Source organism: Calliphora vicina, chromosome 3 (assembly GCF_958450345.1).
Source record: "Calliphora vicina chromosome 3, idCalVici1.1, whole genome shotgun sequence".
In the NCBI taxonomy this organism is placed as follows: Eukaryota; Metazoa; Arthropoda; class Insecta; order Diptera; family Calliphoridae; genus Calliphora; species Calliphora vicina.
Window position 1 is genome coordinate 86,564,030 of NC_088782.1, and position 15,824 is coordinate 86,579,853.

At 30.9% G+C, this 15,824-nt stretch overlaps 1 protein-coding gene across 1 annotated transcript in view; it reads right to left on the reverse strand.

The window, feature by feature from the left end:
- The window catches only part of kug (kugelei), a 733,937-nt gene that overhangs the window by 124,138 nt on the left and 593,975 nt on the right, over positions 1 to 15,824 (reverse strand). The window contains exon 17 of the mRNA XM_065505961.1: positions 10,376 to 15,671. Coding sequence (XP_065362033.1) covers positions 10,376 to 15,671 — 5,296 coding nt within the window. The remainder of the gene's footprint in view (positions 1 to 10,375; positions 15,672 to 15,824) is intronic.

Below are 15,824 nucleotides of genomic sequence, written 5' to 3' on the forward strand. Positions count from 1 at the left end.
AGATTTTATTACATATTACATATTCATTGAGTTTCTAAAACTAAATTTATATCAAAATTTTAATAGGATTGCAAATATTAGAAACAATTTGATCCACATTTATTCCGAGCTATATTGTTTTGTTTAGATAAGTTAATTTTTGGTCTTACAAGTCAATATCTCAAGTAGATTCAAAAATATGCCACTTTAAAACTCCGTCCTTCAAAAATATTGCTTTTTTTCATACTAAAGAATTTGTATAAATTTTCTTCTATTTTTTTTCTGAAGAAATAGATAACGATGAACTATGTATAGATTACTGCTGCCTTCGTGAAGCTTATAAACAAATACCAAGAGATTTGTCAAATGATATGGTTCTATTTTGTTTACCAAAGTGAAAGGAATGAATTCGAGAATTTTAGAAAAGTTGTGTTTCGATAAGTTTTGGCATGAATAAAAAATTTCCAATACGACATATCAAACAAATAATTTTCGAAGCGCCCAAATTTCAGAAAGAGTAAACAAATTTACTTTTTCTCTACTTTTATTTTTTAAGGTTTTTTAAATCGCCTTATTTTATTTTGAAACAACTACACATTTTTGGACCGATTTAAAAATTTTAAACAGTTACGGAAAAGCTAAGAATTAGCCTTTCATAAAATACATGCATACAATTTATAACTTACAAATGTATCAAAAAATGCACGTCATTTTAAAGAGTAATAAGTAGGGTATTCAATCGATTAAAAGTTAATCGGTTAACCGATTAATTTTGGACGGTTAACTGTTCGAATAATTTTAAATTGCCGATTTTCAAATAACAAATAAACCGATTAATGTGTCGATTAACCGAAATTACTATTTTTTGCACTATAAACAATTGTTTGTATTTATTGTTCCCTTTCAATTCAAATACAAATTTCAAATTAAAATTAGATATTTTTTGAACATCCAATAAATATGATTAGTGAGTATGTATAACAACTGACATATTTAATTTACATGTCTTTGAAACTTTGTATTTACATTTATATACGAAATTTTTTTTTGAAATGAGTCTTTTATCATAACTAAACGAAACTATTAAATTAATCAAAATCTAAAACAATCCAAAAAGGAATATAAAATCGGCGAATATTTGGAACCGCGGTCACCAAAAAACTGGAGTAGGGTGGGTAAAAATGTTGAAAATTGAATTTTCAAATGCTAATATCTCCTAAGCTATAAGAGATAATTGATAGCTACGACGAGGTTTTATGTAAAATAGGACAAAAACTGACTGAGTTACTGGTCGTTAAGTTGACGAACATCACTAAAAACGGTTTTTAGTATAACTTCTAAATTTAAGGGTGTTTCTGAAATTTTTTTACACAATTTTTATGTACTCAACAAGACCTATACTACACGCTAGGTCGTTTTCCAAGTTTGTTTTACTGTAGCACCGTGTAGTATGGATAGAAATATATTTAAAAAAAAATATTAACACAAAACAAAGATTAACATTTTCTCGGTCATATTTCTAATGACCAGCTATTTTTGTCCAGCGAATCTGAATCTGGCATCCTTGTATTTGCGGTATGTGTTTCTGAACATCGAAATGATTTTAGATACTGGCTCAGAATATAATGTTATTTCACAGAACACTTATAATGAATATTTTGTTAACTACACTTTAAAAAGTACTAATTTTTTGTCAAAACCTTACAATGCACAGTGGTTGCGCCCATACGACAAAAATAAAATATAAGATGTTAATAAATTGGTGTTGCAGCGAAATAAATAGTCGATAATGATGTCAAATTTTTCAGCTTTAACTTTTTTTTTTATAATTTCTAATGGTACTTTTGAAATAAAAGCAATTAAAATGTGAACATGCATATATAAAAGTAGCTCGTTAAAAGAATACAAAGTGTAACTTCAATTGTTAAAATATATATTAAAAAAGTGTGGAAATTAATGTTGATGGTATGTGCAATATTTGTAAGAAATATCAAGTTTGTAAATTGTGTTTTGGCTTTTAAAAATATAAATCTAAAAAAAGTTATTTTTTAACATAATTTAAATTGACTTAAAGTTTTAATTAGTTTCCCAATTGAATCCAATGACCAGATTAGTACATGTATATAGTTTATGATTATGTACATATCCCAGCAAAAACTTCGCTTACAAAGCTACAAGTAATGTCTTTTTTAATAACTTACTTTCGAAGTAGTAAAGTCTAAAAAATTAAAATAAACAAACAAAACACATAAACCGTTACTTTTTCTCAATTTGCCCATTTTTTTATTTCATGTTTATTTTTATAAAAACAGTAAGAATATATTATTACTGTGTGAAAACCATTATTTGATGCACAATAAAATAACTAAGCAGTGGTGTAGTGAGTACAACAGCAGACTAGCAAACGGATAGTTGTTGGTTCGACTTCTACACAATTCTATAAATAACTCTACTAACATAACAACTTATTTCAGGCCAAAAATTATGTATTAAGTACTTACAAAAATAAGTACTTTTTCAGTAGAATAGTAAGTAGTCTTATCGTCAAATTCCCCTTATTTTCCAGCTTATTTGTAAGCAAAGTTTTTGCTAGGATATATAATTTAGATGCAGGTTTTTGCAGTTTTTAAATAATATTCAATATACTAACTTAATCTCTTTGTTCTAATATGTGTTTTTAGAATTTTGTGCTGTACGTAATGTCATTTAATACAAGTGGTATTTTTATCGTTATTAAGTGTGACTTCTGTTACTTATTTATTTCTCTGATTTTTTAGTCATTATCATAGAAAAGACTCGTCAATGCATATTTCTATGCTTCTACATTTTTGGAATTTGGTGCTCTAAAAATTAGTGAATACCCAGACAGTGATTGACGAAGTACTTAAACATATTGGCCCATAATCATAGTCAAAAATAAAGTACATTTTAAGATAATTAAACTCGACTTTACTTAAGAGTGGACTTTAGGTCTATCATAGACAAGTTAAAGTATACTTCTGACGCTGAAGTCGACTCTAAATATAAAACTAGCTGAAGTTGTTTTTAACTCGTTTAACAACAGCATCAGCTGTTCTTCGCCGAGTAAAAAAGTTCGTCACAAAGTAAAAAATGTTTAAGTTACAAGATATTGGTAGAGATTTTGTGATTATTGAACAGTTATCAATAAAATTAGTACCAAAATATCGTAATTATGATATTAATCTTATCTTTCCACAACAAACAACTTTCTTTCTTTAGATGTCCCGGTTACTTTTATTGTTTACGTTTTTTTTAATTTTGTATGTCAGCTGTTCAGCGTTGCCACTTGTCTGTTTTTTGTTGTATATTGTATGAAAACATTTTCTACATTTGCGGTGGCACCCAGTTAAAGTCGGTTCAATTTAAAACATACTTTTTGACTATGGTTGCAAATTAATAAAAAGCAAGTTTTTATTTTAAAGTTGTTTTTAAAAAGAACCGACTTTAGTGTTTGACTATGATTATGGGCCATTGATTTTAAAGGCGGTGTGGATACGTTTTGTGAATTATCCAAACGTGTTAAATATATACATATGTGAAAAATTGTAGACTCTCGGAATAAAATCCACCACATAAAAGCAGATGTTTGTTCGTGTTCTTAGCGTTCTTAATAGATTTAGCGCTTTTAATAAATTTAAAATTCTATTTATTATTAGTAATTATGTATTTTATTCTGTCCAAATTACAAATCCCAATTTAAAAAATAACTTCAGCACTTTCTATCGGGCCTTTGGGGTTTCGTAATTCGGTTTAATTGGTTTGTTCAAACTTTTGTTCTAAATCGGCAGTACTATAGACATTAACGATACTAAATTGTAATCTATCGATAAATATCGATTGTGGACACTATCGATAGTTGCCCATCACTATTCTAGAGTAACCTCACCTAATTTTTGGAAGGCTATTCCTGTAATAATTCAAATATTTATATTCTTAATATAAAATGGGCGGTATGCCGACCAAGCCCATTTTCTCAGAATATGGTGTTAGTGTCATCAGAAATATATTGTGTAAGTTTTAAGACTATTGGTCAATTCACAAGGTCTCTTATCATGTCATAATGTCCTAATATTTCACAATGGTTTTTATTGTTTTACGAGCAAAAATGTCCTAAAATAATACTACTCTGCATCAGTGTTGCCACCAAGACAATTACAAACTACACATGCCTCATGCCAAAATTACACATACGAGAAAAAATTACACATGTAAATAAATTTTCGTGATTTCAATAGGAGAAATTGTCTAAAATTGTCATGAATATAAAAGGTTTGTCACAGTGAACTCTGGGATGTTTGGACCAAAACGATCACTTTATTGTCAATGGACAATTTTCACTTGCGGTGATTTTAATTTATCCAGGAATTGGATTTTTTAGTGAACTTTTCTAATTTAATGAATTCTTGAGATCAGGCAAATATGTCAATCCCAAATACGCCTTTAACAATTATTAATCATGTCCATTTTAATTTATTTCTAATTTATATTAAGTGCTTTGAAATCAGTTTTGTTTTCAGTTTCAAAGATAAATATTTTTTACTATTTGTTTAAAAATTATAGCTCTGATCATTTTCCTTCCCGTAAATACTTTACCATAAAATCTTGTAACGTTTATATTTTAAAAATTTGTAGTTATAAATTTGAAATAAAGCTTCCAAAATAGTAAGTCAATTTTATTGTTTATTATTTAAAACACAAACCAGAAACCACACAGACAATAGCATAAACTCAAAACGGTTCTTACGGGTATAAAAAATAACTGGAAACAATTTGTAAATAAATTTTTCTCACACAAATTCCTACGTTCGTTTTTTTTTCTTAAGATTGGCTAACGTTACCCCGAAATAACTGCAATTACCGTTACCGATATAATAGTTTATACCGTTATCTGTAAATACCGTTACCCTTATTCTATCAACAATTTAAAATTATAAAAATACAAATTTTCGATTTTGGTTATTACCAGGGAAACCAAAATATGCAAATGCATGTTTTTTCTGGTGAGTCTAATGAGCACATGGATAAGATATTTACACGTTTCAGAACTATTTAAGAATTTTGGCATCGATTTGTTAGTGCATATTTTTGCATATTTTACCCTTAAATGCATATTTTTGCATATATTTGTTTTAAGAGCATATTTATGTCATATTTTTGCGTTTTTAGAGCATATTTTACTGTTTAATAGTTTAATAGTAGTAATTTTGTCTTACTTATTTTTCGCTGTTGTGTTACAGGTTTTTACTTCCTTTGTTTAAAATTCAAAATTGAAAAATAGATGGCTTTTCAAAAAAAAAAAAATTTTAAAAACAAAAAATTTTTTTTAAAATTTAAAAAAAAAATTAGTTTTAAAAAACAATTCAACATTTTTTTTTTCCAAAAAATTAAAAAACTGAAAAAAAATTTTGTTCAGCTAAAAATATTTAAATTTTTTTTTTGAAGTATAATTTGGTGAAGGATATATAAGATTCGGCACAGCCGAATATAGCTCTCTTACTTGTTTTAATATAAAATTAGCACTATTTTAATAAATAAATATCAAATTTTAGTTCTAATTCAAACATAACCGTTCTAAGTGTTAAAGAAATATTGTCTTTTAAATTTGCTTCTATAACATCAGTTGATATCGAAAGAACATTTTCTATATATAAAAATGTTTTCAGATCCAATAGACAACGATTTTTATTTGAAAATTTAAGTCAATATTTTGTAATTTATTGCAATAATAACCTAAATTGAAGAAGTGAATTTATATTTATATAAAATATCATCAAGAAATACCTTTCGAGGCCTTTTCATAGCTTAAGTTCCTATAGTTTTTATGTTGTATTTATTATACCCTTCAGCTTCGTGAGAAGGGTATATATAAGTTTGTCATTCCGTTTGTAATTTCTACATTTTTCATTTCCGACCCTATAAAGTATATATATTCTGGATCCTTATAGATAGCGGAGTCGATTAAGCCATGTCCGTCTGTCTGTCTGTCTGTCTGTCTGTCTGTCTGTCTGTCTGTCTGTCTGTCTGTCTGTCTGTCTGTCTGTCTGTCTGTCTGTCTGTCTGTCTGTCTGTCTGTCTGTCTGTCTGTCTGTCTGTCTGTCTGTCTGTCTGTCTGTCCGTCTGTCTGTCTGTTGAAATCAATTTTCTGAAGGCTCCAGATATCTCCGGGATCCAAATCTTCAACAATTCTGTCAGACATACTTTCGAGAATTTTGCTATTTAAAATCAGCAAAATCCGTCCATAAATAACGGAGATATGAGCAAAAATCCGAGACAACCTCTGAAAATTTCATCAAAAAACACAATGTATTGCATGCTTTGACAAAAAAACAACAAAACGTATGGTTGGATGTGCAAGCTTTGCATATTTTGTTTTTTTGTGTTTTGTTTCTTTTGGCGTTGTTGTTGTTTTTTATACAACTAAACTTTTGTTTGGTTGTGTGTTGGTTTTTTTGACAAAAAATCAACAAATCGTATGTTTGAATGTACATGCTTTGCGTATTTTGTTTTTCTTTTGTGTTTTGTTTCTTTTGGCGTTGTTGTTGTTTTTTATACAATTAAACGTATGTTTGGATGTGTGTTGGTTTCATTGCCTTGCGTATTTTGTTTTTTCTTTTGGTGTTCTGTTTCGTTTGGCGTTGTTGTTGTTTTTTGTGTTCTTGATAAATTTAGGATGCTGTAAGCTGAAAGTGGGCAATGTACATACATACCTATATACTAATTATAAAAAATAATAATGCATCCACAACAAAGGTGAAGGGTATATAAGATTCGGCATAGCCGAATATAACTTGTTTTTTGTTATAGTTGTTTTAGTTCATGTTATTTTTTGTTTATTTGATGTTACTTTACCTTTTTAGAAATGAATTGTAAAAGTATATTTTTTGGTTAAAGAGCATATTTTTTTAAATTTTAAGAGCATATTTTAAAGTTTTTACTGCATATTTAAAGCGCCTAAAACGCTTTTTTTAGAGCATATTTTCGGTTTCCCTGGTTATTACAAATTGTTATTGGAAAAACGTTAATTTCCAAGATAACGAAAATTAACGTTTTTCCAATAACAATTTGTAATAACTTGTAAAAATGTGCATTTATTGAATAGTATTTGTTGTTTTATATTTTTTTCATGTTAAAAGTCTTATATGTATATAAACTAAAATTCAGTTTCTGTTACCAATATTACGCAAACAAAACTATCACAAACGCCGAAATATCCATCTGAAAAACCAAACATAGCAATCTCCAAATTACTTATCGTATTTTTCTGCAAACCTTAATGTTAATTTAGTTCAAACTTGATTCATATCTTCATCTTATACATAAATAAATAGACCAAACGTTTTTTTGTGGTACACTTTTAAGTATGTTATTGTCCACCAATATTAATAAAACATATTGTTTTCGAATTTCGGCCACCGGGATTTCCTAGTACATATAATTCCATTATACTGAGTAACAAGCGAGTACAATATAATAAATATGAATACATTTAGAGATACTGGATTTGTATTTATCAACTAAAATAGAGGATATAGCTACTTTCCCTCATATAAATGTACATATTTATTTCAGTCGGTTTTGAAATCTGAACAATCCATAAGTCATTCATTCAATTAAAATCCAAAATATAGATAAAAGACATACATTGACAATATATTTTGGATATAATTGGAATTTAAAATTACACATGAATTACACATTCACTCAATTACACATGGGCTACACATCCAAGATAAAATTACACACAATATGTGTAATTACACATGAAGTGGCAACACTGCTCTGCATGCTATGTTTATTGTGTTATTGTAACCAACCAGCAGAGACCTGTGCCGAATGCCTAAGAGTGCCTAAGAGTCGGGAATTTAAAATTACACATGAATTACACATTCACTCAATTACACATGGGCTACACATCCAAGATAAAATTACACACAATATGTGTAATTACACATGAAGTGGCAACACTGCTCTGCATGCTATGTTTATTGTGTTATTGTAACCAACCAGCAGAGACCTGTGCCGAATGCCTAAGAGTCGGTTAAGCCGAGCTGCCGAGTCGTGATATATTAGGACATTATGACAATATGACTGATAAGAGACCTTGTGAATTGACCATATATCTTTATTCTTACTATTTTTGTCACTCTCTTCCACACAAGTGCAACCACTGTGCAATGGCGCAAACATATATACGGTAGGGGAGTCTGACATAGGAGTCGTTCATTGTTATTAAAAATGGCAGTCCACCAAGGAAGGAATTTTTTAAAAGTTTTTCAAATCGAATTTGCAAAATTGAACAAATTTAGTGAACTTTTCGATGGTGGTCTAGGTTTATTTAAAAACAGTCAGGCCAGTATAAAATAAAGGGACAACACCAATGTTTTTTAGACCTCGTCCGGTGCCACTAGCAATTAAAGAAAAAGTGGAAACGGAAATTGATAAATTACTGTCTATGGGAGTACTTGAACCGGTTTAGTACAGTGATTGGTGTACACCGATTGAGTCAATTTTAAAAAGGGATGGTTGTATTTGCATTTGCGGCTATTTTAAAGTTACGCTGAATAATTGTATACATGTTGAAAAATATTTTTTGCCTAGAAAAGAAGAAATCTTTTCAAAACTTCATGGGGGTGAAGAGTTTACAAAACCTAACCTTATCAACATATAAAACTAGATCAATATTCTCGCAAATATATAACTATTTCTATATCGAAAGGACTTTTCCAATATACCTGATTAATATACAGTTTGGCTTCAGCGGCAGCAATTTTTCAAAAAATAAAGGATTCTTTGTTAGCTGGATTGGATGGAGTGTTCGTGTTTATTGACGATGTACTTATTAGTGCTCCAAATAGGGAATTGCACGTCGATCTAGTAGAAAAGGTACTTCGGCTGAAAAGTGCAATCTTTTGCAAACAAATTAAGTATTAGTTCATATCATAGATAAGGATGGTTTGCATGTAGATCCAGAAAATGTAATTAATAGAATTCCATACACTGAGGGAAAAACGACGTTGCAAAATCGACAACGGTTTGTGTCATTTTGTTTTGGTGGTCATGATTGAAGTTTATTTTAAACTAGTTGACCGCCCCGGCTCGCAGAGGGATGGCTTCATACATTTTTTTGCAAAAATTATAAGGAGTGGTTGTAGAGCGCTGAAATTTGTCACCGAGAATTATATGGACCAAACTAAGAAAAAAATAAAATTTTATCAAAATCGAATTGCATAAAATTTTTCCTATCCAAGTAAAAGTCTAGCAATTTGGTACATATATTTTCTGAAACAAGAGAAGAACGTATGCTAAGTTTTATTAAAATCGGCCATGCCCACCGCATACACCGCCCACGAAACCCATACATAGATACGAATTTTTTTGATATTTCGTTTATTATTCGACATAAGATTTCATCCTGTTCCGAAAACTATTTTTTTTAATCGAAACAAGACACTGCAACCTTTCATTTTATTAAAAGAACAGCTTGGGGGGAAGTGAGGCTACATTTTTCTTTCCATGGAAAATCAAAAATAAAATAATTTCTAGAGACTTATAGATTTGGGCATATCTTGTTAACGGTTTATGATATCCCCATAATTTTTTTTATTTATAGAGAAATGTTATATTTTTCAAATATGTTAAAGGTAAATGGTATTATTGGGAAAATTATAGATATATAAACCACTGAATTGCGTGAAAATATAAGTAAATTTTTGCGTAACACCCTTGCATGGACTTTACTTCAATTTTTTAAAAATAAAATACAATTTTTCTTAAAACTATAAATGCACATTTTCGATCATTGGATTTTTGAAATTGACTGTTTGAAAAATTGACTTTTTGACACCAAAATCCCTCTGTGCGGCTTCGCCCGTTAGCATTTACTAATGTTAGTTCTTCAAGTTTCTCCAACACAAATATATATATTTTTACTGCATACTTTAGGAGCTATTTTATTACAGTTGACTGGACTAAAAAATTTCAGAGTTTTACCAGGAATTTTTGAAATTTTTTTTACAAACCATCTCCTGAAAATTTCGAATCGAATAAAACTTCCATGACATGTAACTCCTGGGGCCACAGGCAACATATTACCTGATATACATGAAAAACTTATTCTTAGTAAAATTGTAGAACTAAAAATCACGAGAAATCTAAACACCAACAGTTACAACTGCCGAACCCTATCTCATACAAATGTATGTATGCATGTTGGACAGAGGACTAGAAAAAGGTGACAACTGCTTTGAACAGTAAATAAACTAACCATGATATAGTACAGAAACTGATAAGGTGATTCCTGTGTTGGACTACTTGTTGATAGCGCGCCATCATTACTTCCAAAAAATAAAGATGGATACAATTATTATCCACTTACCATTATTAAGTTTGTTTTCACAAAACGTCTTTAGCTGCATTTGGTCGCACCAGTCTGTTTTATATGATGACGTAGCCACGTCTGATATGTTCTCGTTATTAATATTTACATTTTGATTATGTAAGTTTATTTTCTGATACTCAAACGCTATACTTTCAAGCTCATCACCAGCAGATCCATAGCTTCTTAAAATGTCCAAATTATTAACAAAATGAGTATTTGTTGAAAACATATTGTCTGTAGATGATTGAGTATAACTTATAGGTCGGTGGTTAACTTCCAGATTACTGAGTTTAGTATTTTGTTTATTGTTTTTATCCTTCTGTAGGAGCGAATTCAATGTTGTTTCCTTATAAGTGTTTTTTATTCGATCAGGATTTTCTCTAACCGTTCTTGAAGAATTTCTTTTCAGAATTATACAGAGTAATATTAATGTACAAAATATGAAAACAAATGAAACTCCGCATATTATGCCCGTTATATTTTCCATGGAAAAATTTCTAATTTTTGTAGATATGGAATTTGAATACAACGGATCACCGCAGCTAGCACCTGTTAGATATGAGGGGCAAATACAACGAAAACTGCCAGCTTCATTAATACATGTTGCACCACTTCCACACGGATGATTTTCACATTCATCCACATCAATTTCACACACTGTTCCAGTGAATCCTCTACACATGCAATGTGGAATACCATCACCTTCTTCGCATATTCCTCCATTTTTGCAGGGATTAGGTGAGCAAAACTTTCCATATTCACACCTCCTACCTGAAAGATGACTTGGACAGATACAGGAGTAATTATTGGGCCCATAATGCTCACAATGGCCTCCATACAGACAGGGGGATGAGGCACATGGATCTAAATCGATTTCGCACAATTTTCCTGAAAATCGTTCTGGACATAAACATTTAAATTTATCGCCGTAATCTTGACAAAAGCCAGAATTCAAACAGGGTTGACTGCTGCAAATTCCCAAATTTATTAAAACCTTTGCGGGATCACAATGAAACTCAACATTTGTAAATCGCTTTAAAGCGGCAACAGTACTTCCTCCAGATATATATAGAGGTAACATTTCATTTCCAATTTTTAAATCAGTCATGCAGCCTATAAAACCTCTTTGAATGTCTTCATATCCTATTATGGTATGGTGAGGTTTAACTTCCGCTCCTACAAAAAAGTCATTCGTTTGCAAATTCAATATAATATTAACTCCAGGGGCACTTCCTTGAGAGAAGTGCTTACTGTCAACGACAACCTTTGCTGTGTTTAGAATGCGCTCCAACTTTATTGAGTGCCAGTCTCCATCCGATATATTTACACTTGATACCACAACTAGTCCCTCTCCAGATCCTAAATCAAATCTATATTGAAGAGCACCATTTAAAATCTCGATTACATTGTAATCTATAGGGCCACTTGCATATACAAGAGTTCCAGACTGCTGTACTGTGCGTACATTTAACGAAAATGAAAATTTACTTTCTACAATACTTCTGGCTACGGATTTATTAATTTTGTAATGTGCGTAGCTTTTTCCACTAAATGATACTGGTGTTTGTAAATTTGAACAAGTGCTGTTATGACATTTTGCAGCTTGAATTTCACAGTTAAATCCTGAATAACCTGTGGGGCATATACACTGATAACCGATTGCAGTATCAGCGGGCCAGCACTTTTTTTGTAAAGTACAGGGATCAGACGAACATGCATTAATGGGCTCATCACAGTTTTTCCCATCAAAGCCTTGCTTGCATAAGCAATTATTTATGTACACGTACGTGGGCATAACATAACTGACCACATCTGTGTAATATGTGCGTAAATCGTTCCTCATAATACGTAGTTGTTTTTTACATTCACCATGAACACATATATTTGAGATGCATTGATTGTTGACCAGCTCTTCCACCAAAAGGTTAGAACTATATTCAATTTCTTCAATTTTTTTGAATATTTTAAAACGAATTTCTTCAGAAGTATAATAGCTTTCCGACGTTGGAACGATTTGTTGCTTCTGCACTGTAAAAACCACCTCTAATACATTATATGATAGACGTTTTCTGGAACGATTACTATTTAATAAACTATTCGTTTGATTTGTTTCTATGTTGTAGTTGAGAGCGATAATAATTACATCTTTTTGACCACATCGCATTATGTCTCGAATAGATCGTACAAAGGCTTTACGATGACTTAAAATAAAATCTTTTGGGGTAACTTTACCAAATTTTATAATTACTGAGTTTTTAACCATTTCATTTGTAATTATTTCCACATTTATACGAACAATTGCGTGCGCCATAAATTTTCCATCTGAAACTGTAATGTTTAATTGGTACAGACCAATATCAAGATTTTTCAGAGCAAAAAGCTCTCCAGTGTTATGAGATATGTTGAACAGCCTAAATGTAGAATATTCTTGGCCATGGGTTGGAGCAAGCTCGAACGTAAAAGTATCATATTTATCCAGATCCGAAACATATATTTTACCAAGAAAACCCCCAGAAAAGTCGTCGTCATAGGAGTTAATTGTTATTTCTAAGGGTGTAATTACTGGTGGATATTGACTTTCTTCAATTACTCGAATTGAAATCCATGTATCGGAATATAATGGTGGGGTACCATTATCGAAAACTCGGATTTGCAACACATATTGGTCACAAATGCGATGGTTAAATCTAGAAGCGGTTCTAAGGCTACCATCTTGTTCCAAACGAAAATATCCTCCCTCATTTCCACTCTTGAAGTCGAAGGTAAATGGACTACTGTTTGGAAACTCGTCAGCATCAGATAATTCAAACGTAATTATTATATATCCCAGAGGCTTATTCTCTTGCAAAACAAAGCTGTAATTTGAGTTTTTAAATAATGGTGGATTATCGTTTATGTCCAGCACATCTATTAATACTTGAACATAACTGCATAATTGAGGTGTTCCATTATCACAAGCCCTTAGTTCAAGAGTATATGATGATATAGCTTCTCGATCAAGGTCATTGTTAACATAGATTTTCCCAACAAATTCGTCAATAGAAAACTGATTTAATCTGTCTCCCCTCTCTATATTGTACATAACAATTCCACTTTGATCGGAATCCTCATCAGTAGCAGTAATCTGAGCTATCATTTCTCCTTTTTTGGTATTTTCAGCAATACGAAAGCGGTAAAGATTTTGTGTGAATTGAGGAAGATTGTCATTGATATCCAATATTGTGACATTAACAAAAGCTTGACTGCTAAGTGGTGGTGTTCCTCCATCGATTGCTTGAACTGTTAAAAGAAATGATCTTGATTTCTCAAAATCTATTTCTAAATTTACTGAAATTACTCCAGTTTTCGAATCAATTTTAAATTTTTGTTGTTCATTTCCACCAATTATATAATATAATATTTCAGCATTTACACCGATATCTTCAGAAGTCGCGTGAACTTTTATTACAACTGAATCTATTTCAGATTTCTCCGACAGAAATGTTTTATAATGCTTCAAATTAAAAACTGGCGGATTGTCGTTGATATCCAGGACGTGTATGGTGAGATTTGCTATTGAAAACAATTTGGGACTGCCGTAATCTTCAGCTTTTATTGATATGTTAAATATAGAAGTATTTTCTCTGTCTAAAGATTTTGTTAATTTTACGATGCCATTGAAAGAAGTGACATCAAAGAAGGCGTTTGGTTCCAACAATGAATACGTTAGTTTTCTATTTAATCCAAAATCCTTATCAGTTGCATGAATCTTAGTTACAATAGTGTTGATCTGCGCGTCTTCGGGTATGCTAACGATATATTGTTTCATCGAAAATTCTGGTTTGTTATCATTAACGTCACTGACAGATATAAATACTTCGCTAACACACTCTTTCAATAATTCTTTACCATCTTGCACATGAACAAGTAATATATATATGGAATGTTTTTCACGATCTAGCTGTTTAGCAATTTTTAGCTCACCAGAATCTTTGTCAATATAAAAATCGTCTGAAAAGTTTCCAGTTAAATAATATCGTATTTTATTGTTGGGATTCACATCGAGATCTACAGCAGTTATTCTAAGCAGCGTTGTACCCACAGGAATGGACTCATTGATTATAATATTGTACCTTGGTTTCAAACATATCGGGAAATTATCGTTTTCATCAGTGGTGTTAATTGAAATATACGCGTAGGAAATAAATTTTCCATCGGTTACTGCTACAGTAACATTGTAACTTTCTATAGATTCACGATCAAGTTTCTTCGAAACAAATAACTCCCCAGTATTTGAGATTTGAAACTGAGAGTAATTGTCACCAGATACTACAAAGAAATCTAAATCGTTTTTTTTTGAATCCAAGTCGGTCACTAAAAGTCGTGATAAAACTGTTCCAGGTATAACATTTTCCGATACAGATAAAGATTGTCGTTTTTGTTTGAACATGGGAGCATTGTCATTGCAGTCGGTAACAGTTATAGCTACTGGAACTTTCGATATTTGTTTAGGCTGACCACTATCGCTTGCAAAAACGTTAAAATAATATTCTGATTGCGATTCTCTGTCTAATGTCGTCAGAAGTTTTATCCAGCCGGAGTAAATATCAATTTCAAATATTTTTGAATATGTTTCGTCTTCCAAATAATATCGTACATCACCATTAGGACCCTCGTCCGCATCTGTAGCAGTAACTTTAGCTACAGACGAGCCCTTTTCAGCATTTTCAGGAATTTCAACATTGTATACTATATTTGAAAACTTTGGAAAATTGTCATTTTCATCTTGAACATTTAAATATATATCGATATATGCATACAACGCAGGAAATGTTGTAGTTTCAGACATTGCAATAATATGTTCGACACTAGACACTTCCCTGTCTAACATCTGCATTAACATGATTTCTCCATTTTCCGTTATTGAGAATTTTGGTGAGTCTGTTGCTAATGAAATTTTGACTGAAAAATTGCCATTGACTTTTAATTTTGCTAATATTGAACCAGGCGCAAAGGATTCTTCAACATTAATGTTTAGTGAAGACTTTTCGAAAGTTGGAATAGATATATTTGCACTCACAACTTGTAATGAGACTGGCAAAATATTATGTAATTGTTTCGTATCACCATTATCCGTTGCTCTAATGAAAAACTCTATTAATTCGTTTGAAAAGTTTTGCAATGATTTTGATACACGGATATCTCCATCAGTACTTATTGACAAATATTCCATATATGCATGATTTAATGTTGAATTTTCCATTGTAAAATATAAGACGCTGTTATTATTTTCATCCATGTCCATTGCTGTAATCTAAAAGTACAAAAACAAATAATTTGATAAAGAAATAATTAGTTATTTATTTACATACATACATACATACATACATACATACATACATACATACATACATACATACATACATACATACATACATACATACATACATACATACATACATACATA